We start from the raw sequence: 27,571 nt of genomic DNA on the forward strand, positions 1-27,571 counted from the left end.
TGTTATGAAGGAACACAACTGCAGATTTCGTATAGTTTGAATATTTATTAAAGAAAGTAAAAGGTAAAGACTTTAATTCCAATTTACAGGTACTGTTGTTTTAAGTAATAAACGATAACTGAAGTCCACAATTATAAGCACTGTAGCTTTAAGTAGTAAATGATAACTGAAGTCCACAATTACAGGCACTGTAGCTTTAAGTAGTAAATGATAACTGAAGTCCACAATTACAGGCACTGTAGCTTTAAGTAGTAAATGATAACTGAAGTCCACAATTACAGGCACTGTAGCTTTAAGTAGTAAATGATAACTGAAGTCCACAATTACAGGCACTGTAGCTTTAAGTAGTAAATGATAACTGAAGTCCACAATTACAGGCACTGTAGCTTTAAGGAGTAAACGATAGTAAATTGCAGACACTGAATCAATAAAGAGTCTCTTAGTAGAATCAACGGTTTAGGTGATAAGCAGTCACAATAGCTGTTCCATAGACTTTAACCGAAGCAAGACAGATGCAGCTAACTGAGATAAAGTATGAGTTGAAGTTAGCTGTAACGGTTTTGTATTATCGAAGGATTTTGGAGACAGGAAATAACAGCTTGAGATGCAATGCTTATCACAGAGGTTTTACTTAGCTTCCGGCACATAGAACACTGGTTCCCGAGATCTCCTCAGAGGCGTTTATCCTGAATGGAGAGTGTTAAGCTTTTAGTTGTTGATGAGGAGAGGTGAAGGGAACTTGCAGAGTCTTTCAGTCCGGTCTGGTAACAGAGGTTTTCACAACGAAGTTGTAGCCGGTTCGTGAGTACGGAACGTAGTTCAATAATCCAGCCTAGATCAGCTGGTGCAGTCAGATTAAATAGGCAGACCGTGTCATAAAGGGGTGTGGCTAGGCTCCGTGGAACCAGGAAGTAAGAGGATACCATAGTTAAGGCATGACAGGTATTGACCCCTGGCCATCCGGTCCAGTAACTCATCTATCCTAGGCATCGGGTATGCGTCGGATACGGTCTTCTCATTCAATCTCCTGTAGTCCACGCAAAAGCGGGTCGTGCCGCCCCGCTTTGGTACGAGGACCACTGGAGAGGCCCAGGGGCTATCTGAGGGCTCAATTACTCCTAACTGTATCATCTCCTCAATCTCTTTGCGCATATTCTCCCGTACCGCTTCAGGGATGCGGTACGGGGTCTGGCGCATGGGAAGTTGACCAGGGGTTTCTACTCGGTGGGTAGCCAGAGGGGTGTATCCAGGTACATTAGAAAAGGTCTCCTGCTTTTCTTGCAGTAGTTGTTGTACCTCGATACGCTCCTGTGGGCTCAACCGATCCCCCAGTACAACTGCTCCTAAATCCCCAGCCAGCTGTCCGTCCTCTAACAGATCGGGGAGGGGTAGGCTGTCGCCTTCTTCAGAGGTGGGGGCGCAGATAGCTGTCACCTCCTCTGAACGTTCCTGGTAAGGCTTCAGCATGTTCACATGGATCATGCGTCGCCCCCCATTCTCTGCGCAGTGGCCAATTATATAAGTGGTGTCACATCGTTGTTCTACCACTTTATAAGGGCCTTGCCAGGCGGCCTGTAGCTTATCGTGTCGGACAGGTTTTAAAATTAAAACTTTCTGTCCGACCTGAAAGCTTCGGTCCCTGACGCCTTTATCGAACCAGGTGCGCCCCGGCATAGGCTTCCCTTCCAGATACACGGTCTGCCTATGGTGCTGTCGATTATCCGCCTGTGCTTGTAAGGGGTTGGCCTCATGTAGCACTTCCCACTGTTCCACAGTCGTGACTGGAACGGCAGAGCTGTAGGGAAGTGGTACCTCGTCCTGGTAGTGATGCGCTGCTGCTCTCGGTGGTGGTGGTGGAGGCCCTGGTCGGATCCAGGTGGTGCGGTCTCTAGACTGCGGACAATCTCGCTGGAAATGTCCCCACTTCTGGCATCGGTGGCATTGCACAGAAGCAGGTGTGCGGTATCTCTGCTGCGCTGCTGCTGGTGCTGGTGGAGGATGAGGGTTGAGGGTTAGGAGAGAAGGAATTCCCCCCTAGTGGCCGCATGGCAGGTTTGGTACTCACTGCCTTGGTTTGTCTGCGAGCGTCCATAAAATCATCTGCCTTTTTGGCAGCCTCGGTGAGGGTGGTGGGGTTACGATCCCTCACCCATTCCTGTAGTTCTGAGGATATCCCCTCATAAAATTGCTCCAACAGCAGCATTTGTAACAAGTCCTCCATGGACCGCGCTTTACTCGACTGCATCCACCCAAGAGCTGCCCTTTCTAGTCGGCAAGCCCACTCTGCGTGCGAATCTTTGTCCGCCTTTTTCAATTCCCTGAAGCGCCTCCGGTATGCCTCTGGTGTTATTGCATACCGGGCCAGGATAATCTCTTTTACCCGGCTATAGTTCCTAATTTCAACATCAGGTACAGTGCGGTAAGCTTCAGCTGCCCTTCCTGACAGCCGTCCTGCTAATATGGGTACCCACTCTTCCCTTGGTATGTTATGCAGCGTACACAGTCTCTCAAAGTCTTGGAGGAAGGCATCTATATCCTCCTCTGCTTCCACATACGTTTTAAAAGCTTGATAGGGAATTTTGGGCTTACCCTCTTGTGTCACAGCTCCTGCTGCACTTCTTTCCGGTGTTTGTGGTCTCCTGTTTCTCATCACAAACTCCTGCACCTCTGTCATTGTTTTAGAGATGATCTCTGTTGGTGGGTTTTCCCCATAAAAGGCTAGTCTGAATTGTAAATGCCTTTGGAACTCCTCCTGTTCTGTTTCAGGTCTTTGTTCCGTGGCCTGGACCTCTTCTGCTCTGTACTCTGCCATTACTTCGGTGATAAGCGTTGCTTTGGATTTGCTGCTGGCAGAAACACCTTTCGCTTCCAGAAGGTCTTTCAATGTGGTTCTCTTTAGCGTAGAAAGGTCAATCTCCATTAATCCTTGTTCCTCTGTGAGTCTGGATCCCACCGCTGCCACCAATGTAGCGGAGAGCTGATTTCTCACAGCTATTCTCCACTTTAGATCCAGGAACAAGTCATTAGTAAATCCACAGCAGAGTTTCCAGCAGGTAAAAAGGTACAGCAAAATCCCCACAGCACTCCCAATAACTGGACGACACACAGTTTCAGGAGTAGAACTGACAATCGTTTATTCCAAGGTTTCTTATAAAGCCTGCTCCCATGCAAGGGAGGGAACTACAGTAATTATGACAGTAACCAATACAGTGCTTGTTACCTCCCACACATCTCCTCCCCTCAGAGTGAGTCATAATCCCCTTAACTTGTACAGTACTTTACCCCAAACTTGGATGTACCCCTAAACCATCACATATCCTTAATATTAGGGTACCGCTAGGTAGCCCTGATCTGGGTGAATATAATATCCAAAATTCACCCAGATCGGACCAGTGGTTCGGTAGTTACAGGGAGGTGAAGTTTGACCGACCGCACACGAGTTGGTATCCGAAAAGGGTTCCATGAGAATGGGCCCTGCGGTCGGTCTCCGTTCGGCAGTTAAAACAGACATTTATAATTGCCATCCATACTTTAATTCACCTAGATAGTGATTCCCTCATTCGGTACTTTGTTACTACCGAATGGGGATTCGTTAGGTCTCTCCGTTCGGCAGTTACGGAGCTCTGGAGGTCTCAGCGGTGTTTGGTTGTTTGAGTGTCCGATTTGAGTTCCAGACACTCGACGACCAAACACCGCTGAGATTTTCATGCGTAAGATGGCCGCCGCCACGTGTACGCATGCCGAATGGCGGCCACCCAGATACAATGTTAATGAGCCGGTTAACTTGCGGTTTGGAAAGAATGTGAACCTTAATTGCTGGCACACTTCTCTCCGGGGTGGTCCCTCCATTCGGTAGTTTCCATAAGCATATAGTACGGATGGAAACTACCGAATAACATACAATTCACACTTTAAATAGACGAATAGCAATTCAACACAGGCAAAATTATAACGAATATAGTCACACAGGCATTTTGCAGGACAGGCTTACTGCGTTCCGCTACAGTTTCAGGGACACACATCATTTTGTCATATTTATAAAACCTCATGAAAAGGATTGCACTGCAGTGTGTATAATGCATATTCTGCAGGATTCATTGTCTAATTACTTAATCCTATGCATCTTCTTCTGGATTCTACAAACTAAAGGGCAACCCTTTTCATGTGCTGCCCATCAATATATATACATGATAGATGTCCCTGAAAACATGGTGGGTATGGTATCCCTGTATATAAATTACCACACTCCAATACCATGCCTCTAATAGTTGTGAGCCTGACAGTGCTCTAGGCACCTTAGAACGATGCCAAACACTCTCTCTTGATGTCTCTCACAGAGAAGCATTTCATTCATGTCATGGTGAAGCATGGCAATTGCCACACATGGGTCTTCTCTCCCATATGCTTCTCTAAAAGAAGAATTGAATTGGGTTAAAGTCATCATTATAGATGACTTTACTATAGGTGGCTACTCCTTGAAGACTGACCCAATGCTGGAATAAAGGTTATATGGCTTCACCAGAGCCGTTGGCCCCTTTAGTGTGTGTGTGTGTGTGTGTTCTGTATATTTAAAGCATTTGCTGTGAATTTAATTGTTTTATCTTCCATCTCCAGGTAAAGGTGACTCAGAAAAAGTAAAGCAACTTGAAGATAAGGTGCATCGTCTAACCAAGGAGCTGCAGAATCTGCAGTCTACAATGCAGAGCATGAATGAAAAATTCCAAACAGAGATAAAACTGGTCCTTAATGGGAAGCAGCTTGCAGATTCAGCCAATGGGCAACCTGAGATAAAGGATACACTGATTGATATACAGAGCAGGTTAACAGAGCTTGACAACAGAATCACATTTCATGATGATGAACTGGGTAAAATAAACATTGCAGACACCAAGCACCCAAGCAGCACAGACAGCTCAGTAAGCCAGAAGATGACAGAATTGCGCCTGGATATCTTTAAAGAGGTGGAGAGGAGAATGCAGCAGTCCTGTTCTGCTTGTCTCTCGGGAGTGGAAGGACTCCAGAACCAGCAGAATGAAGAAAGGGATAACATTCGAGGGCTTGAGAAGCTTATCAGTTCTATAGACCAAAGGAACCGTGAGGCTGTGCATAACATTCAGGCCCATGTGGTTGAGCTAAACACACGGCTTTCAAGGGATTGCTGTTCAGAGGTAAATGACCTGCGCAAAAAAGTTGAAGAAACTGAAAGGAAAACTGAAACATTGTCTGGATCTGTAAATGCTCTTACTGTGCATCTAGAAAGCAAACTCGGTGGGATTGACAAAGAAAGTGTCACCCAGATAGACCAGAACTTGAATACTCGTCTAGAAAACATTGAGGGCAGGATGAACATCACACAGAGGAGTCTTGAAGATCATTATTACCACTATCGGGATGATGTCCAAGACGAAATCAACAAACTGAGGGATGATTTAGAAAACCGCATAAATAGCAATGAGAAGAAGATAAATACACTTTTGACTGAGCTAGCAAACAGTTCTGGGATTGATGACTCGATCTTTCAGACTATATCTAGCTTTGGTCAAGATATCACTTCATTAAAGAATCAGCAAGGGAAGAACAATGTTGGTATTAGGAATGCACTTCAGGAAATTGAAGGCTTGAGAAGACAGGTAACTAGCACAATGAATAGCTGTGCTGATGAATGCAACACCAGTAACTCAGAAATAAAAAAGATTTTCTCTGAACTGGAAAAAAGGGTGAATGGAAACGAAGACAAGATCCGCATCATAAGCTCAGACATTAATGATCTTCAGTTATCAGGGAACTCTTTGCAAGATACACTTCAAGGTCTTGACTTTGAGTTAACTAACATTAAGGTAGTTGTAGAAGACAACAGGGGGTCCTTGACCAATATCTCTACTGTTTTGGAGGACCTAGAAGACAGGCTCACAACCACCATCCTCACAGGAATGGACACTTATGAATCCACAAATAAAGAGATTGATAATTATCAAAATGAGACCAATAGGAGGATGATTGATATGGAGAATGGTCTAAAGACTCTTACTAAAATGATACAGTTTGATTACAAAAGCTGTGGGCAGGTATGCTCCAACTTGCAGGAAGAGGTGGGAAAGCTGAAAGAACAGGTTGAGGAATGCAGGAGCACATGCCAACTCATTCAGAAGAAAGCAGAGGAGGGAAAGGAACACACTAGCTTCAACAAGTCATTAGATGGCTTTAGTGTCATTGGAGGAAGCTCAAACAAGGAACTCAAGTCAATGCAAGGAGAATTGTCAAACATCATTGTGACCTTCAGCTCCTTAAATGACACAATTAAAGACCTTCAAGAGACTGTGGGGAAACACCAAACAGATATAATTGAGCTTGGAACAACAAAAGACAAAATCATTTCTGAGATAAATAAGGTGCAAGTGGAGGTGACAGTGCACAGTGGAGAAAACTCAGAGAAACTTGAAGAAGTACAAAAAGAGATGAGAAGGTTATGGAGCACAATCCTTGAAGAGACACAAGATTGCCGACGTTCTGCAGGGGGGCTCCATGACAGAGTTTCAAAGCTTGAGAATGTGTGCCTTAAACTTGATACAGTATCAGGGAGTCTTCACAAGATCAAAGAAAATCTCAATAAACATGTTTCTGGCCTGTGGAACTGTGTACATGAGATAAACAGTACCGTCAGGACTCATAGTGCCTGGTTTGACAAGTTACACAACAGTCAACTGAATGGCATAAACCGCAGGTTGAACAGCTTGAATAGCTCCATGCTGGTTCTGTCATCTGAGTTCCAGAACTTTACTCTGCAGGACTTTATGGGTAAGAAATCTGCATGTAAATCTGATTGTATATAGCTAGAAAGACCTTGCTGATTCCACTTACTAAACTACTCCATATACCAAGAGCTCACTGCAATACGATTTACAAACCCGTCCCTCCTGCAGATGTTTGCTTAAATGTTCTTAATAATACACTAGTTAAAACTCCCAGACTTATTAATCATTTACGTATCTGTTAGTCCACCCATTGTACATCACTGTGGAACTTGTTGGCGCTTTAGAAATATTAATAATAATAACAATAATTTACTAACCCCATCACCCATAGCACATAATACCCAAAATGTAATCAACACATCTCTATATTTTTCTTGGGACTAGCCCGGTGGCGGAACAGACCTCGCCACGTGTTCTTGGGCTGCTTGCCCGCCTCCTACCTTCTGACTATGGCCCTGGGATATATGGCATTTGAAAACACTATTTGTGCCCTGTGACAAAACTGGAAATTGTGCACAAATATGACTATTGTCCATGTGTTTTATGATTCCCTTTGTTTGTTGCACTGTTCCCCATGTGTTTCATCTGTTGGTTCGGCTGGATAGACTACCAGACAAACTGTGCAGTTACTGGGTGGCCACCATTTCATGTATCAGAGGCACATGGTGAGAACAATGGATGAAGCACATGGTGAGAACAATGGATGGCGGCCATTTTATCTCACAGACACTGCTTTGACTTTTCTACACGGTGCCATCTCGCCGGTATTTGGTGCACAACGACATCGTTCAGGAGTTTTAAACTACAGAACAGGGGACACATTTAACAGTAATTATTTATCATATAGTCTGTATATGTTCTGCGGAATCTGCATTAAACCGTATGTTCCAAACTACTGAACGGATCTGGGTGAATTTTTGGATATGTGGTCCACCCAGATCCCCCGGTTCCAATGATATATTTGTTATGGGGTTATTGAATGTTTTGGGGTCCCTGTGATATGTTTTATAATACTGTATTTTCCTACCTGTGATAATTAAGTTAGTTTATTGTGTTGAGATAATTGTATCACAGGCAGAGGGGAGTATTACATCAAGATTGTGATAACTCAATAAAAATACAAACAGTCAAATCACATTAGACAACATACAGGAACTTATAGTAACATAATTACATATTTATAAAAGGGTGGGAAAGACAATAATTAACTAAAACACCTCTCCTGCCTGCAGAAATAGCAATATGCAGATCTACCTAATTATGCAAATTAACCAGCCTTGCTATTCAGTTAGTGCATATTGCTGTTGCTACCAACAGAGGGCACTACACCGGCTCCATAGACAAATCCACCTAGTTGGTAGCAATCCTCAGCAGTACAGGCGAACAGGCAAAACATTTAACAGTACACACACACACACATTATAATCAATTACATTGCACACACCCTGCACTTATAATGGGTACTGGCTGACTAAAACATAAGAAAAGTCCAACAACCTACATAAATAGTCTGTCTGAAGGTCCAGGTGATGGTGACTACTGTCACAATTGCATGAGAAAAACCTATAATCCAATTATCTCTCAGGTACAGAAATTCCATACAAAATATACAGTAGTCCAAAAGTGTCCCTACCACCCACAGAAACCCCACAAAAAGTACATCCACAGATAGCCCCGATCTGAGTGTATAACATATCCAAAGATCACTCAGATTGGTTTGGTGAAACGGGAATGCCATTGAGGTAAAGTTTTGACCGGCCAGACACAAGGCACTAGCCCAAAACAGTTCCAGGGAAAGAGGTTGTGGCGAAACCGACCTCGCCACTGGGCATTGGAGAAGACTCCTGCCATGTTACTATGGCCCCTGGGATTTATTGCCCTTAAAATACATTATTTGGGCTTATTGGATTTTGAAACACTTTTTCTGCCCCTTTGAATACATGAGAAGGTGTGCCCCCCCCTCCCCCCCCGTTTCCTGTCTATTGTTCTCCAGCAGGGCGTTGTCCCAGGGACACTGCCAGACCAGTTGGAACTTGTTGCTATGGTTTAACCCCATGGCGATTTGACTGTGTTTGTGGTATCTGAGCTGTGTTTGTGGTTTGTGGTATCTGAGCGCTGTTCGGATATAGTGAGCGCTCAGATCCAAGATATCTGGGGATAGGTTGAATGTGGTGGTTCTGTTAAGTATAATAGGAATTATGTATTTTTATGTGTTTTTACTGTTGTTGTGAATAGAGCTATTTTCTGTATGCTGGAGGTAATTGGCTTACCACACCCAAGCCATGCTTGCAGACGGTCACAAAGGGACTACCAACTAACTTTTGACCCACTGGACCAATTTGTATGATTTTGACTTATGTTTGTATTTGGAGTATGCTGATTGGGGGAATTGCTATATCACTACAAGGGATTGCTATGCTCTGCATACTCCCTTAGCTAATCACTAGTAAGCTCTTTTAAGAGCTTGTTCCTGCTTCACTCTCTTGGAGGAGAAATGGTCTAAGTTTTACCGGCGTTCATGCAAGTGCCTAGCTGAAAAGAGTTCCAGACACTCGACGACCAAATACCACTGCCCACGTTTGGAAGGCAAGATGGCCGCCATTCTTTTGTCGACCAAGTCGTTCGATTATATGAAAAGGCGGCCACCCTGGGGTAGCATTCATTAATTTCTTCCCTTGCGGTTTCGCACTTAAGTTGCTGGTGTGAGCATTCTAATGGTGTACAGGGTTGATCCTTGTACGGGAGATGAATGGATATTGTTCATATGAAGTCCTCCCGAACGGAAAAAGTTCCACCACACAGCTTCCCCTTAACAACTAGCCGGCATACACAGTCTGATCCTCATGGATTGGCTTGGGGATGTCTGGGGGAGTACTCACAGATCACTTCTCCAGTTCTGTCTGTCGTGATAACCCATTGGCATTCCCATTCTGCTTACCGGGTCTATAGTGAATAGTAAGGCTGTAAGGCCAGACTCCAACGACTTGGTTAAGCCAAAACAACGGGTTGGGATCTGTGAGTAAAGTAAATTGTTGTCCATATATGTATGGGTGTAGCTTTTTAAGGGGCCCACACTTCTACCAGACACTACTGTAGCTTTTTGAGGGCCCACACTACTACCAGACACTACTACCAGATGGCATAGCTCACCTATCTGGGTAGTAATTTTCTGCTGAGGTAAGCTACTGGATGTTCTCCGCCATCGTCCCCGACCTGGCTCAGCACTGCTCCTAATCCAAACATAGAAGCATCTGTGTGGATGAGAAAACGTTTATTCGGATTAGGAGCGGCCAGACTGGGTGCATCTATAAGAGCGCTCTTAAGAGCTTGAAACGCTTGCTAGCACTCTGGGGTAAAATTTACTTGTCAGGGCAAATTCTTTTGGGTGAGGTCAGTAAGGGGCTTAGCTAGGGCACATATGATTGGGGACAAACTTCCGGTAATAGCCAGCAGTCCCTAAAAAGGCCATCACTTGTGTCTTAGTGCAGGGTAGGGGCCAGTTAGCTACTACCTCAAGCTTTGCCGGCTCAGGCTTCTGATTCCCACAACCTACTCTGTGTACCAGGTACTGCACTTCTGCCATCCCTAAGTGGCATTTGCTGGGCTTCAATGTTAACCCTGCCTACGTGATTTTATCTAATACCACTCCTACATGTACCGGATGCTCCTCCTAAGTGTTGCTGTATATGGCTTTATTGTCCAGGTATGCGCAAGCATAATCCTGGAGGCCATTTAACAGCTGGTCCGCCATCCTTTGGAAAGTGGCCGGGGCATTTATCATTCCAAATGGCATTACCTTAAATTAGTTTAGGCCAAATGGAGTGACAAATGCCGACTTGAGAATAGCATCTGTCGCTAACAGAATCTGCAGTACCCCTTACACAAATCTATGGTAGTGATGTACAGACCACAAGCCATCCTGTCTAAGAGCTCGTCTATACGAGGCATGGGGTACGCATCCGAGACCGTCTTGTCATTGTAGTCCATGCAGAACTGGGTGGTTCTGTCACGCTTCAGGATGAGCACTACTGGGAAAGCCCAAGGACTTTTCGACAGTTCGATTACCCCTAATTGGAGCATCTCATGGATCTCCTGCCTCATATTCTCCCGAACCGCCTCGGGAATTCGGTACAGGGTCTGTCGCAAAGGTTGTTGGTCAGGAGTCTCTACTCTGTGAGTGGTTAGTGGGGTAAACCCTGGTAGATTAGAGAATGTATCTCTCTTTTCAGACAGCATCTGCTGCGCTTGCCTGTGTACTTCCCCGGTTAGTCGGTCCCCTAAGTGGACCTCATCTATGGACCTTGCCCCAACTCCATACTCTAGGAAATGAGGCAGGGGAAGATTATCAAAATCTTCCGAGGCTGGAGCACATATAGGGGCTACCATCCTATGTCCGCTCGTGGTAGGGCTTCAGCATGTTCACATGTAACATGCGTCTAACTCCTTCCCCCGAGCAGAGACCGATAACGTAGGTAGTGTCACATTTCTGTTCCACTACCCTATATGGGCCCTGCCAGGGCCGGTGCAAGGATTTTTGCCGCCCTAGGCAAAAAAAAAATTGCCGCCCCCCCATATGTCCAGCCCACCATGTGACATCACAATGCCCCGCCCATATGCTATGCCATATGGGCCAACGCCAGTCTTCACAAAGTGTCTTATCTGAAAAGACAGTGTGTTTACATTAAAAAGCCTACAGGCACAGGCTATAGACACCAGAACCACTACATTATGCTGTAGTGCTTCTGGTGACTATAATATCCATTTAATGTGAGGTAAATTAGAGATTAGTGCCACTAATAATATATTGGATTGCCTACTTACCACCAGCTGAGGACAAGAGGCTGATGATGGGCTCAGTCTGGCTCCACAGGTCTGGTGTAGAAGAGGCTCTCTGGAGACTGTTTTTAACAGTGCTCACAACAATTAACGAACAGGAAGCAGCTCCATTTTTTAGGGCCCCTTACACAGCTCAAGGTCTGGGCCCCCAGGGGGCATACGCCTACAATGCCCACCAATAAATCCACCTACATGGCCCATCCATGAGTTGGGGATGTTTTATGTGTGCAATTTGTGTAAGGGATGTAGTGTGTTTATAGGGGATGTAGTGTGTGTTTGCGTGTAAGGAATGCATTGTATGTTTCTGTGTGTGTGTGTGTGTGTGTGTGTAAGAGGTGCAAGGCTTGTTTCTGTGTATGTAATTGAATGCAGTGTGTGTCTGTAAGGGGTGCATTAATTATGTAAGAGAACGTAAGGGATGAATTGTGTGTTTCGGGTGTGTCTGTGTGTGAGTAGGAATGCATTGTATGTTTCTGTGTGTGTGCGGGGGGGGATGCATTGTGTATGTGTGTAGTGTAAAAGAGAGGGTTTGTGGGGTAGGATAGGGAATGAGATGGGAACAGCTTTCTTTTTTTCAGATGAAGTACCATCCCACCGCTGCCAGCAGATGGGAAGAAATAAAAACAGAATATAGTGCTCTCTGTATGTGTTGAACAGGATAAAATAAAATAAAACAAGATATACTTACAAACGGAGAGCAAATACAGGTATTGCTCAATCCCTATGGGCTTAGGTGGTATAATCCCCATCTAGGATATCACTGTGTGAGTCCTCTGGATAAAAATCTTCAAAGATAGCTCTGGAATCTCCAAGGTGGTATAAAATAATTGACTTTATTTGGAGATATTAAAATATAAAACCAAGTATAACAAAAGGTTATAGGACACTTATAATGTTATAATGTCCGATAAGGCACAACACGTTTCAACCATATAGGTCTTCCTCGGGTGCATAATATGGACTTTTATATAGCTGCTATATCTTTTTTTGGTTATTCCTGTATTCTGCATTTTGGTCGGAGTAAAGTTTACCTAACACCTACTGAGACTCCATGTGTTATATTTGTGGAGGACCAAGATTCTACTGCAGCAATCTTATTTGCAGAAAAGCCAGCATAGCCAGAGCCTGCTAGACGTGGCTCTGGATAATGCGAGTGACCCATTACCTTTGTATTTTAAGCAGTTTTTACATATACAATATTATGCTATGTAAGCTATTTATATCTTGCAGGCAAACCAGAGGTAGAGCATCAGGTCATCTTTGACATAAGTATCACTCACTGTGTGTTTGGTATTTATTATTTCGCACCCGGTACTGTGTATTATTCTCTATTATTGTTTATGGTGTCTTGTAAATGTCTTGTGAGTGACTATAGACACTAGGTGTTACGGTATACCCAGGTATAAAAGAGGTTAATACCGCTGAGGACGACAATACCCCCAAGTACGAGACCAAGCTCCATATTGAGGGTTAAGCAGAGATCTGATTTAATGTGGGATACCTGTCCGGTATTTATGCAGGCTTTTCACCAGGTGGACACTCCCCTAGGGGACCTGGTGGAAAACTGGGACAATAAAAATACAATAGCCAATCACAGTGACTCAGGCATAAACACTCCCCTTTAGATGAAATGACCCTCCTCCCTATCCTGGAGATAATTGGGGAAGTAATCAAATTATCTCCAAGGATAGAGGCAAATCACCATTTTACATGTAACAGTAAAAACACACAAAAATGTATAACAGGAAAAATACTGAATGCACCATACACATTTAATGTATCCCCAGATAGCTTAGATCTGAGCGCACATTATTACCGAATGGCGCTCAGATCACATACATACAGTTCAATCGCCGTGGAGCCAAAGTCTTTCACATAGTCTTTCGGTATACGAATGGGCTCCATGGCATAGCTATCTGGGTTAAGTCCATTCATGCAGAAAAAGTACCGAATGGACCGGTGTTCGTATGCCGGAAGACGGGGAAGGGAGGTCGACGGCTTCAGCGGTGTTCGTGAGAAATAGTGTCCGTTTTTAGTTCCAGGGAATCATCGACGAACACCTCTGGGCATTCGTGCATCCAAGATGGCCGCTGCCTCGTGGTCGGCATACGAACGACGACCACCCAGCCTACCTTTGACAATTAAGAGGTGTCTGCGGTTAACCACAACGTTCGAATGGGGCCAAGAGGTTAACCAGCAGCACACTTCCATGCTGGGTGGCCGGCCGTTCGGCAGTTTATTCGGGAGTTAAGGAAATAAACGAACGGGGGCTACGGACAGGCAATTAACCGAGCAAACAGACGAAACCAAGGGGAATAGAAGTAGTTCACAGACAGATGGTTCTGTCACACTAGGGTTGCTGCATTTTTCTACTTGTATTACTAGCGCCAATCCACCTGAATCCATTATAGTTCAGTTCATGACTCAATTATCTCCCAGACAGAAGTCACAGATTGTCTTATTATGTATGAGAGTGTCCTGCACCTGAGAGCCAATGTAATTGTGTGTTTTATTCTGCAGTGGTTTACTCTTAGGTCCAGGGGGGAGTGCCCCTTTCATGGCGACTTGCATATAAGGCCAGTTATGGCTACCATTAAAAGAGTTCCTGCCTACCCTCAACATAGAGTCTCATCCAGGGACGTATCTTACACAAGGCAAACAAGGCACTTTGCAGGGGAAACCAAAGGATAGAAAATAAAAACAAATGGGTAAACCATTTAGTAGGTGAGCCCCTCTGTAAAGCGAGTAACCCAAATAAAATGTAACTTTTAATAAGTATTGTATAAAAAATGTAGTGGAAATATATAAAGTTTTAAGCAGAATGAATATAATACTTCTGCCTATATTAGGGGAAATACATTCCCCAAAATGACAAAGAATATTGAGTGAGAATATATTAAGTATCAAAATAATATTGTCTAAATACATATTCAGAAAAAGTAAATGGACAAAAATAAATAATAATTAAAGTAGAAAAATGGAGGTCTGGTAATATCTCACTGGGAGTTAGAAGCTTGAATCGAATACTGCAAAGAGAAAATACAAGGTCTGCAACAATTGTAAATACAGGCTGTAAGTCACATATGTAGCGAGTCTAATAAACCAGAAGGGGTTAGAAGATTACGGATAGAATGTATTGTAGCAAAGCTATAAGTCCTGCAAAAGATCAAAGTCGTTTTCTAAGGAGAGAAAGTTAATATTGGAAAGACTTGCTTCCCTACTCTGCTGTGCCTTCGAGGGCACCCCTTAAAAAATGCTAGAAACCCCCTCCTCATGGTTAAATAAATGCAGTTCGTCAAACAAGACCACAGAACAAAAAACAAAACCAAAAGTAATAGTGAAATAAAAGATAAAATAAAGCTTGTATGGGTGGAATAATCTAAAGGTGTCAAGGCATATACCCTTATCATCTGTACCAAAACCATACAAAGTAACGTCCCAACGCACGTTTCGCCATTAAGGCTCTTCCAGGGGAACGGAATCTAGTGAGGCAGAGGTTTAAATAAGGTGCTGTGGCAGAACCAGCCTCGCCACTGGGCATTGGAGAAGACTGATTGCCAGCCTCCAGCCCTGTGACTATGGCCCCTGGGATGTATTGCCCACCGTTCGTGGATTTACAAATTGAGGGTGACGCCGATGTTCATACATCGTCCCTGTCTACAGAAAGATTTTGGAAAATGGGGTTCGTAGACCCCTGGGCAGCACACACACCTGAGGAAGAGAGTGAATTGGAATGGAGAGATATTGCCCGGAAAGAACTATGGTACGATGCCCTGGAGGAAGTCCAGTATCAACGGCAGCAGCGCCTTCCTGGTGTCGCATACCAGTTGGAGGAACAAATGGCCTGGCGGATGCCGCTTCTGGGAGACCAACCCAGAGGGGAACGGGTAAGACAACTTGAGTACCTTGTGGAAAAAGGAACTGAGCCTGGACGATGGTGGTGCATGTCCAGCCAGAGACGTGGAGGGCAGAGGGCATCCAGCCGGAGGGGGAGAACTACACTAGCCCTGGCCTGTTGTGGAAGGCCTTAGCGGAAGACGTTGACTTCGGCAGTCCAGCAGAGTCACGGAACTGGGCTATCTTGCATTACCGGGTAGAGATGTTACAGGGCCCGAGATCTGTTGGACTGGGAGAAGACCTCCGCCGTTTCGCTGCCATGAAACGAGAGCTGGAGATGGACTATGTGGAACTACTAAACTCTTGTCAGCCGCAGAGCATGGATGCAGGACGGGAAAACTGGGTGGCGGATCCAGACCTGCCAGCCTACAGTTGGGAAAACGTGGCCAAGGTACCCCCTGCTTCACTACCTGCTGCAGAAGTAGGGGACCTTATAGACTGGTCCTGGAGAGACCCACAGATGGCAGGGGGAGATGGGACCGAGAAAGCCGGGTCATTCGGTACTTTCCCTATTTGAACAGTGATACCCCAGATAGCTATGCCATGCAGCCCATTCGTATAACAAAAGACTATGTGAAAGACTTTGGCTCCATGGCAATTGAACTGTATGTATGTGATCTGAGCGCCATTCAGTAATAATGTGTGCTCAGATCTAAGCTATCTGGGGATATGTTGAATGTACCTGTTTTATGCAATAGCTGCACAGTTATATATTTGTATGTATTTTATTGCTACCATGTGTTCAATGGAGCTTTGCCTCTGTCCTTGGAGATAATTGGATTAATTAGAAGACTCTGTGGAACTGGTTTTGGGCAGAAAAGCCATGCTTCATTTGGTCACAAAGGACGTCGATCTAACTTTTGATCCACTGGACCAATTTTTATGATTTTGACTTATGTTGGTAATTGGAGTATGCTGATTCGGAAATTGTAAGTGAATGTGATGTATACTTTTAAAGTTATGAATATTGTGTAAAACTGTGTATTTTCCTGCCTGTGATAATTATATTAACCCATTGTGTAAGGTAATTGTATCACAGGCAGAGGGGAGGATTTTGTTTGGGAGTGTCTGAGTGTATTGTACGTGTTTATTGGTTGTTTTACAAAACCCTGTGGGTGGTACTAATGTGTAAGAATGTGTATAAAAGAGCAATAAGCCCACAGCTCAGTTAGTTCTACTTCACCCTCAATTTGGAGTGCTGTCTCTTTTTAGGGGAATCTGCTACAAGGGATTGCTATGCTTGTCATACTCCCTTGCTAAATCACTACTAAGCTCTTGTAAGACCTTGTTCCTGCTTTGCTCTCTGGAGGAGTCTACGGTGGTTATGGTGTCGGCTGGAGTGCTTGGAGCCCTCAGGAAGCGCTAGGAGCATCCTTCAACGGAGGTACCCAGTCGGGGTGCCAGGTGATCCATTACAGGCGCCTCTGTCCCTGATTGGATATCCATTCACCAATCCATGAATGGATGTAATGTAGTAGGTGGAGCCAAAGCTTTGTATATTTTAACCCCTTGAGTGTGGTAACACTTTAGTTGATAATAGTAAAAGGTTTTTGTTGAATGTTTTAGTAGGAAGTGTAAAAAGCTTGCCCCGACGTATATCTTTGTACCGTTTGTGGTATCCAGTGTCAAAAAGGGTAAAAAGACTGCCAACTGTTCCAATTGGTCATAATATTGGAATATGGTAATTCCAGAATAGTCTAACTATTGGCAAGGTATTATCATCAGAAGCATCAGATAAATATAACAACCGTAGAGGAAACTATCCGTGGAATACATTAAGTTCATCTAAGGTAACGGAAAAAAGCCGCCCCCAAATGCCCAGGCAGATCCCTTGCTTGCCTCGTGTCCTGGGGGGATCAAGAGCTGGCCACTTTTGAGCCCCCCCGAGGCTGGCAGCGGGGGAGCATGCTCACCTGAGCTCTTCCTGCTCAGCTCCCTCCGCACCGCTAAATGAAGCCGGAAGCTGGAATATGACGTCAGACCGGCTCCCGGCATTGCTAAGCGGCGCGCGCACGAGGGAGCTGAGCAGGAACATTAGAGCTTCCTCGCAGCCTACTCAACCTGTCTACCCCCTGCCTGCCCGACCAGCAGCCCCACTGGACTGCAGGTAAGGAATCCACTCCAGCTCTCCCAGGGAGGCTGGGTGGATTTAAAATAATAACAAAACAAAACATTTGTGAGTGTTGGTAGTAATGTCTGTGTGTGTGTCTGTGAGCAAATGTGTGTGTGTGTCTGTAAGTGTGTGTGTCTAAGTGAATGTGTGTGTGTGCGTGCGTCTAAGTGAATGTGTGTGTGTGTGTGTAAGTGTAAGTGAATGCGTGTGTGTGTGTGTCTGTAAGTGTGTGTGTCTAAGTGAATGTCTGTGTGTGTGTGTGTTGGTCAGTGAATGTGTATGTGTCGGTCAGTGAGTGTGTATGTGTCGGTCAGTGAGTTTGTACATCTGTCAGTGAGAGTGTGCGTCTGTCAGTGTGTGTCCGAGTAATAGAGTGTGTCTGTCTATCAGAGTGTCAAATCAGTGAGTGTGTGTGTGTTTGACATTGTTTGTCAGTGTATATGAGAGTGTGTGTCTGTCAATGAGTGTATGCATCTATCAGTGAGTGTGTGCGTCTGTCAGTCAAAGTGCGGCCTTGACTGGAAGGGGTGGGGAAAACTTAAATTAAGGGGGGTGCCCGAGCACCTTACTGCCTAGGGCAGCACAAATCCTAAATACACCACTGGTCTTATCTCATGTGTGGGGGAAACGGCTGTATCTACCTTGGGGATTGCTATATCACTATACTCCCCTGGGATTATTATCACTAGCCTTTTTAAGAGCTGTTCTTGCTAAGCTCTCTGGAGTAGGAGAGATTCGCCCACTGAAAGTTGGATCCTGGTCTTGGGTCCAGGGTGGGTGGAGGACAGCGAGACCCCAACCAAGCTGTAACACTGGAAGTGGGGACTACAGTGCTGATGGTGTTTGGTGGGGTGCTTGGAAGTACTCGGTGAGCACTAGGAAGCAGCAATTGGCGGAGGCACCCGGTTGGGATTCCAGGCGGTACGCCACATATATCATAGGCAATCTTAAGAAGATGTGAAAAAGGAATAATGGCCTGAATTTGATTTTAAGTGATTTCAAAACTTAGAAAAACAAATAAAAGTAAAGGCAGATGAATAGTAAAAAACTTGATGATCAAAATGCAGATTGATATCAGACATATAAAACTAAAAGTAAAACATACCATGGTTTTGCAAAAAGGTAAAAAACAGAAATATACAAAAAATGACAAGGAATTAAAAGGGTCAAAATCCGCATTTAACCCTCTAGGTACCAAAGTGTCAAGTTTGAAAACCCAGTTCCTTTCTATTCTGCCTAGTAATTTGGGGAGGGAGAAACTTTTTCTATAGAATTTAAGGCAACTGGGGTATTTATTGTGGGTTAGAAAATGCTTGGACACAGAGTGCTTTAAAAAGCCTTTTTTAATATTTCTGCAGTGTTCTGCGATACGTGTTTTGAGATTCCTTGTTGTAATTCCAAATACTGCAGTTTACACGGACATTCTAATAGATCAATCACGTTTTTTGAGTTGCAAGTAATACAATATTTTATGTTGTACTCCTTTGGTGAATGTTTGGATTTAAACGCGGTAGTTTCGGTGTTCTCATTATTGGTGCTCTTACATGCCAGACATCTTTTGCACTTAAAGAACCCTCTTTGTTGATTAAAAAAGTATGTTTTGAGTAATATTTCTGGTGTAATTTTTGGTGAGACCCTTTCTTAGATTGGGGGCCCCCCAATTTTAGGTCTTTCTGGTAGGATGTTTTTTAGAATTTCGTCTTCTTTTAGGATGTTCCAATGTTTTCTAATTAATTTGTTCATTTCAAAGCTTTTGTTATTATAGTCCAGCACAACTGGGAGAGTGATTTCTTTTTTCTTTGTTGGTGTTTTGGTATTGTAGAAATTGGTTTCTGTCAACTTTAAAAAATTCTTCAATTAAAGTGTTTATGTGTTTTTCATCGTAGTTTTTTTCTATTAATTATTCTTTAAGGTCATGAGCTTTGCTTTAAATACCTCGTTATTATTGCAGTTGCGTTTTAGTCTTTTTAGTTGGCTTTTTGAGATGATTTTTAGCCACGGAGGGTAACGGCAGCTGCTGGAATCAATACATTTGTTTGTGTGAACCTTTTTAAAGAAGTTTTTGTGAACAGCTAATTATTATCAATATAGATATCTAAACCTAAAAATGTAACTTTGTTAGTACTGATGTCTGTGTTTAGTTTAATGCCCCTATCGTTATTGTTTAAGAAACATAAAAAGTGGTTAAGATTGTCATGGGTGCCTTCCCATATAAAAAACAGGTCATCAATATACCTGCGGTATAAAATAATATTAGAGCTCCAGTTAGGATTAGACCAGATAAAAGTATCCTCCCAGTCGGCCATGAAAAGTTTAGCGTAGCTAGGCTCTACCTTCGTCCCCATGGCATTGCCCTTCTGTTGAAGGTAAAAGGAATCATAAAACCAGAAATAATTACTATTTAAAATAATGTCCAGGTTATCTAAAATAAAATATATACAGTTGTGCTCAAAAGTTTGCATACCCTTGGAGAATTGGTAATATGTGTACCATTTTTAACCCCATAAGGACTTCGGACGCATCAAGTACGTCCGACAAAAAATGGTCCTAAATGGCCGCGGATGTATCTGATACGTCTGCAGCGAACTAGAGCGCTTGAAGCGATCATGATCGCTTCCAGATGCTCTAACGGTTTTGCACTATGCCTCAAAGTTGAGGCATCCTGCAATTCCCCCCCTTAAAGTTGAGGCATCCTGCAATACTCCCCCCCCCCCAAAGTTGAGGAATCCTGCAATACCCCCCTCAAAGTTAAGGAATCCTGCAATACCCCCCTCAAAGTTGAGGCATCCTGCAATACCCCCCTCAAAGTTGAGGCATCCTGCAATAGCCCCCCTCAAAGTTGAGGCATCCTGCAATACCCCCCCCCCCTCAAAGTTGAGGCATCCTGCAATAGCCCCCCTCAAAGTGGAGGCATCCTGCAATAGCCCCCCTCAAAGTTGAGGCATCCTGCAATAGCCCCCCTTCACTGCCAGGCCGCCGGGTGATCTCTTCCAGGTTGCCCCACATGGCGCCCAGCAGTGAGGCAGAGCATCGGAAGCCATCAAGCAGGCTTCTGATGCTGTGCCTGTGCTGAGTGCTTCGAAGGGTCGAGGCACTCAGTGAAGAAAAGAAAAAGAAAAAAAATATATATATTTTTTTAACAATTAACCCCTTCCCTCCCTTCCCTCCATATGTACTTACCCGATTGCCGCCGTTCCCCCGCCAGCGATCTGTGTTTTTCTTCTATGGGGGGGACATTCCCCCCTCTGAAAATTAGGACCCCCAGGGGCCATGTGACCGCTCTAAAAGAGCAAAAAGTGTCCATAGTCATGCAAACAGGGGCACTGCCTGAACTGACAGGCAGTCCCCTGCTGGTGAAAACAAGTTTTAAAATAAAAATATCAACCTACGACAAGGCTCCAGGTTCCAGTGGGTGAACCTATCCTCCAAGAGAGTGAAGCAGGAACAAGCTCTTAAAAGAGCTTAGAAGTGATTATCCAAGGGAGCATGCAGAGCATAGCAATCCTTGTGGCGATATAGTAATTCCCCCAATAAGAGACAGGACTCTAGATTGAGGGTGAAGTAGAACTGACTGTGCTGGCACATACAGCCTCTTTTATTCACATTTTACACACATAGTACTGCCCACAGGGTTTTGCAGAACAACCAATCAATACGTACAATACACTCAGACACTCCCACACAAAATCCTCCCCTCTGCCTGTGATATAATTACTGAACACAATGGTCGAACTTAATTATCACAGGCAGGGAAATACACAGTTTTACACAATATTCATAACTCTAAAAGTATACATCACATTCACATAAAACTTACATTTTCAGAATCAGCATACTCCAAATACCAACATACGTCTCATACAAATTGGTCCAGTGGGTCAAAAGTTAGATCAACGTCCTTTGTGACCATATGAAGCATGGCTTTTCTGCCCAAAAACAGTTCCACAGAGTCTTCTATCCTGGAGATAATTGGGAAGTAGTCCAATTATCTCCAAGGACAGAGGCAAAACTCCATTAGCCACATGGTAGCTAAATACAATAAAATATTGTGTATTGTGTATCCCAGGGAGCTGAAGGAGCCGTCCTTCCTCCCCAGCGGCACTGTGTACCCCAGGGAGCTGAAGGTGCCGTCCTTCCTCCCCAGCGGCACTGTGTACCCCAGGGAGCTGAATGTGCAATCCTTCCTCCCCAGCGGCAGTGTGTATCCCAGGGAGCTGAAGGTGTCGTCCTTCCTCCCCAGCGGCAGTGTGTACCCCAGGGAGCTGAAGGTGCAATCCTTCCTCCCCAGCGGCAGTGTGTATCCCAGGGAGCTGAAGGTGACGTCCTTCCTCCCCAGCGGCAGTGTGTACCCCAGGGAGCTGAAGGTGCCGTCCTTCCTCCCCAGCGGCAGTGTGTACCCCAGGGAGCTGAAGGTGCAATCCTTCCTCCCCAGCGGCAGTGTGTATCCCAGGGAGCTGAAGGTGCCGTCCTTCCTCCCCAGCGGCAGTGTGTACCCCAGGGAGCTGATGGTGTCGTCCGTCCTCCCCAGCGGCAGTGTGTAACCCAGGGAGCCGAAGGTGTCATCCTTCCTCCCCAGCGGCAGTGTGTGCCCCAGGGAGCTGAGGATGCAATCCTCCCTCCCCGGCAGCAGTATGTACCCCAGGGAGCTGAGGGTGCAATCCTTCCTCCCCAGCGACAGTGTTTACCCCAGGGAGCTGAAGGTGTCGTCCTTCCTCCCCAGCAGCAGTGTATCCTGCAGGGAGCAGAGACCGGCAGTCTCACACCCCAGCAGCAGGACAAAATAATGAAAGGGGAGACAGCTGGTCCCCCTCTCCACCAGCAGAGAGAGTGTCAGGGAGAGGAGCCTGTTAAACCCTCTCTCCAGCGGCAGCCTAACCCACCAAGGGGAGATGTTGAGCCCCGCAACTGTGCAGATGGGAGGTTCTGCACTTACAGCATGTCCAGAACTGCAGAGTACACAGGTTCAAATCCCTCTTCGGGCAATAAAGGGGCGACCCCGTCTGGCAGTCTGGAGATCACGGTGTGAATCCTGACACCCTGGTGGTCACAGTGTTGAGAGTGAACTCTAGCCCGTAGCTCCAGGGCTAGAGTTTACTCTTGCAAGAGCCGTAACGTTTTTGTGGTAACCGCGGCAATGCTTTGTGCTTGCGCAAGAAGGACCCAGAGGAGCTGCAGGCTGAGCTCCCGGGTCCTCTCCCCCCTCCCCCTCTTCTTACCTCCCCTCCCCCTCTTCTTACTCCCCCTCCCTCTCTTATTACCCCCCTTCTTACTCCCCCTCCCCCTCTTCTTACTCCCCCCTCCCCCTCTTCTTACTCCCCCCTCCTCTTACTCCCCCCTCTTCTTACTCCCCCTTCCTCTTTTTACTCCCTCCTCCCCCTCTTCTTACTCCCCCCTCCCCCTCTTCTTACCCCCTCTTCTTACTCCCCCCTCCCTCTCTTCTTAACCCCCCCTCTTCTTACTCCCCCTCCCCCTCTTCTTACTCCCCCCTCCTCTTACTCCCCCCTCTTCTTACTCCCCCTTCCTCTTTTTACTCCCCCTCCCCCTCTTCTTACTCCGGTCCTTTGGTGGAGCTACTAAACTGGTTCATGGATTGCAGGATAAAACTTACCAGGAAAGATTAAAGGATCTTAACATGTATAGCATGGAGGAAAGACGAGTCAGGGGGGATATGATAGAAACATTTAAATACATAAAAGGAATCAACACAGTAAAGGAGGAGACTATATTTAAAAGAAGAAAAACTACCACAACAAGAGGACATAGTCTTAAATTAGAGGGACAAAGGTTTAAAAATAATATCAGGAAGTATTACTTTACTGAGAGGGTAGTGGATGCATGGAATAGCCTTCCAGCTGAAGTGGTAGAGATTAACACAGTAAAGGAGTTTAAGCATGCGTGGGATAGGCATAAGGCTATCCTAACTATAAGATAAGGCCAGGGACTAATGAAAGTATTTAGAAAACTGGGCAGACTAGATGGGCCGAATGGTTCTTATCTGCCGTCACATTCTATGTTTCTATGTTTCTATCTCTTAGTGGTCTCTCTTTCTCTCCCCTGTCCCTTAGTGTTCTTCTATGACCCCACCCTACCCCCTCCTTATTGTTTTTCACTCCCCCTACCCACCTCTCTGTAGCGGAGGGCAGTATTAGAATCCACAATCTCCGCTGGTTTCACAGGTAAATCCACAGTCAGCGCTGAAAAGTAATGCAAGTCCCCAAATCCTCCCAATAACCGGACGAAACACAGTTTGGGAGTCAACTAACTCGCTTTATTCACAAGCTTGCATATTTAAGCAGTTCCCCATGCAAGGGGTTTCCTTACAGATAATTCAGGGGATTTCTCCCATCAGGCATTGTAATTCTCCCAACAGGCATTGCTGCACGAGAGGGATACTCCCACTAAAATGGACGATTAAGTGGATTATCCCCTCGTGCAGCAAAACCGACAATTTACTTTAAAATACATATTTTAGACAATATTCGGTACATTGAGGTAACCGAACGTTCGGTAGATAGCTGGGGTATGAGCGCACCTTTTGTGAGAATACCGCTCAGATCCCAGCTGAAATGACCGAACGCCGCAACAAATACTGTTCTGTATGGAAGTTCCCCTCAATCTGTCGATTGTATTTAGGGGAACGATTCTACCGAAAACCGGGCTCCCGAACGGCCTGGAAGTGCAGCGGTGTTCGCATCATCGAGTAGCCATTTTTAGTTCCAGGCGCTCGATGACCAAACACCGCTGCAGAATAGACTATCCAAGATGGCCGACCGCCGCATGGTCGGTAGTCGAACGACGGCCACCCAGGAGAGCCTATAATTACCGATTGCAACATTGTTGCAATCGGTTAACAAGCGCCACACGACCCTAAGTGTGTGATCTATCAGGGGGGCCCGTATTCGTTTGGCGAACAGCCCAGATAGCCACTGTTCGCCGAACTAAGTACTTGTATGCTGGTAGCTTACGGCTGCCAGCATGCAAATCACTATAGCACAATACACACACAGCAAAATATACATAGCACACAGTACAGCCTACAGACAACCTTCCCATATTATAGTCCAGCTAGGTTTGCCACACTCTCCTTAGTGGTTTTCTCTCCCTCTTAATGGTCCTCTCCTCTCCCCCCCACCCACCCCTCCCAGTCTTTAGTGGTCTTCGCCCCTCCCTCTCCCCCCCCTTTAGTGGTCCTCTGCCCTCCATTGGGTGCCTCCTACATCCCTGTCTAGCATGGCCGAGCAGTGCGCTGTACAGGAGCTTGTTTCCTGTACCAGGCCGGAATAGGAAGTGCTCTCTTAATAATCACTTCCTGTCAGTCCGGCCGGGTACAGGAGACAGATGCTCATGTACCGCACTCCACTCGGCCACGCTACACTGAGTGACTGGTAGGAGGGAGCGCTATGCGCTTCCCTCCTGCTGGTCACACTAATCCTCTGTCCTCCAGACAGGTGCGCCTAAGGTGGCCTCCTTATGACTGTCCCAGGTGAGTGAATTACCCGGGACAGTCTCCAACTTGCTAGGGCTGTCCTAAAGCTCTATTTTTTTTCTCATCACTCCAAATCACAGTTTTCCAGAAGCTGTGAGGCGTGTTAAGGTGTTGTCGGGCATATTGTAACCAGGCTTTTTGTGGCATTGGTGCAGTATAGGCTTCTTTTTGGCAACTCAACCATGCAGCTAATTTCTGTTCCAGTATCGTCGTATTGTGCTCCTTGAAACAACCACACTGTCTTTTTCCAGAGCAGCCTGTATTTCTCCTGAGGTTACCTGTGGGGTTTTCTTTGTATCCTGAACAATTCTTCTGTCAGTTGTGGCTGAAATCTTACTTGGTCTACCTGACCTTGGCTTGGTATCAAGAGATCCCTGCATTTTCCACTTCTTATTAAGTGATTGAACAATACTGACATGCATTTTCAAGGCTTTGGAAATCTTTTTATATTCTTTTCCATCTTTATAAAGTCCCATTGCCTTGTTACGCAGGTCTTTTGACAATTCTTTTCTGCTCCCCATGGCTCATTATCTAGCCTGCTCAGTGCATCTATGTGAGAGCTAACAAACTCATTCACTATTTATACACAAACACTAATTGCAATTTAAAAAGCCACAGGTGTGGGAAATTAACTGTTAAGACACTCCCGGCATAAAGGAGTGAAACCGCCGCTTAGGAGAGCTTCCCCTTGCAGAAATGCAGGCACGGCTGTTTTAGAACTCCAAACTCCTGAACTGGAACCAGGGGAATGCGCCTATCTCCCGAACAGCATACTTAATAATACTCCAAACTCCCGAACTGTAATCCCACGAACTGCTGCTAACAGACGAACCAATATAGCATCCAAGCGGCTTACGTTCCCAGCAATCAGTCTCTATCCGCGTATAGTAAATCCCCCCAATCACGAGACCAAGCTCCGTATTGAGGGTAAAACAAGAACTGGCTTTAATGAGGACTACCCGCCCAGTATTTATGCAGGTCTCCCACTTGGTGGACACTCCCCTAGGGGACCAAATGGGAGACTGTAACAAAGGACAGACAGGTATCAGTTTAGGACATACATTCACAATACAGTCCCACAATGCATCCTGGCTTACTCTCCTCTGCCCTGGAGATAATTGAGAAGTAATTCAATTATCTCCCAGGACAAAGGCAAATCGCCATTATACACGCGGTGATCACAGGATAGAGAATTACTTTAATTGTACAATAAATATATACATGTAACATATCCCCAGATTGCTTAGGTGAATGGCACTCATACCACACGAATACAGTTTAATCGCCATGGAGCCAAAGTCTTTAATTCCACGAACAGGCTCCATGGCATAGCTATCTGGATACTTTCACATAGATTGAGTTTTACATTACAAAGTCCCGAATACTCCGCCGTTCGGTTCACGAATGGAGCTGAAGACCCGTAGGCTGGTAGCTCAGCGGTGCTTGGAAGAAAAAGTGTCAGTTTTTGGTGTACTGAAGATGGGCAGAACAGCGTTGCCTGCCCGGGGAGTTCCATAACACCGCCATCGTGTGGCGGCTATGTGTAACCGCGACCACCCAGTAACAATCAATTAAGCTGCGGTTAACCGCAGATACTGGGTAGTCAATTGCCTGCACACGCCAGCAATCAGTAGCCGTTTGGGAAACAATGTGGAGAAACAAGGGGGCTGTACGGGGCAAAGAAATAACCGAACAAACAGACGAATGGAGGGAGGAGAAACATAATCCCAAGATAGACGGTTCTGTCACATTAACCTTTAATTGCCCTTTTTACCCTGTGTGTGTTACTGTGTGTCTGTAACAAGGACAAACATTCAAGGGTGTGTAAACGTTTGATCAGGGCTATTTGGGTGATTTCTGTTATCATTATGATTTAAAAAGGAGCCAAACAACGATGTGATAATAATTGGCTTCGTATGATCCCTAAAAGACATTTTTTTTAATGACCAGTCATATTTTTTTTTAAATCAATTCCAAAATATCACAATTTCTGCCAGGGTATGCAAAGTTTTGAGCACAACTGTATATAAAGAGACTTACTAACTATTTACTAACTAACCAACACCCACAGTCCATTCTAACTACATTTAAGATGCTATAAGTGGACAGTGACAAAGACAAGCAGAGCGAAATGATTGTGCCATTAAGATTATGTTGAATGATGTTTGTTTAATGGTGGAGCTGAGCTTTAAAGTGAGTGTTACGGACCGTTTCAGCATAAAAGGGGAAACATCCGTTTAGGCGATAATCCCCTTTTCCCAAAAAGGCACAGCTACTGTAAAAGCACCAAAACTCACGAACTGGATATAGATGAATAAGGCAGCACTCCAGCTGGAACCTCACAAATAGCTGCTAGCAGATGAATAGGAAAAGCAGACATCAGCTTACACTCCTAGCAATCAATCTCCAACAGCATACAGTGAATCCCCCCAAGAACGAGACAAGGCTCCGTGTTGAGGGTCAAGCAGTGGTCTGAGGTGCTGGGGC

General features: G+C 45.2%; 1 protein-coding gene across 2 annotated transcripts in view; it reads left to right on the plus strand.

Annotated features, from left to right (window-relative positions):
• Positions 1-27,571, plus strand: part of EMILIN1 (elastin microfibril interfacer 1) — a 112,943-nt gene that overhangs the window by 50,937 nt on the left and 34,435 nt on the right. For both annotated transcript variants that reach the window (XM_063441830.1, XM_063441831.1), the window contains one exon: positions 4,615-6,795. In XM_063441830.1, coding sequence (XP_063297900.1) covers positions 4,615-6,795 — 2,181 coding nt within the window. The remainder of the gene's footprint in view (positions 1-4,614; positions 6,796-27,571) is intronic.

The sequence above is a fragment of the Pelobates fuscus genome, chromosome 2 (assembly GCF_036172605.1).
Source record: "Pelobates fuscus isolate aPelFus1 chromosome 2, aPelFus1.pri, whole genome shotgun sequence".
NCBI lineage: Eukaryota > Metazoa > Chordata > Amphibia > Anura > Pelobatidae > Pelobates > Pelobates fuscus.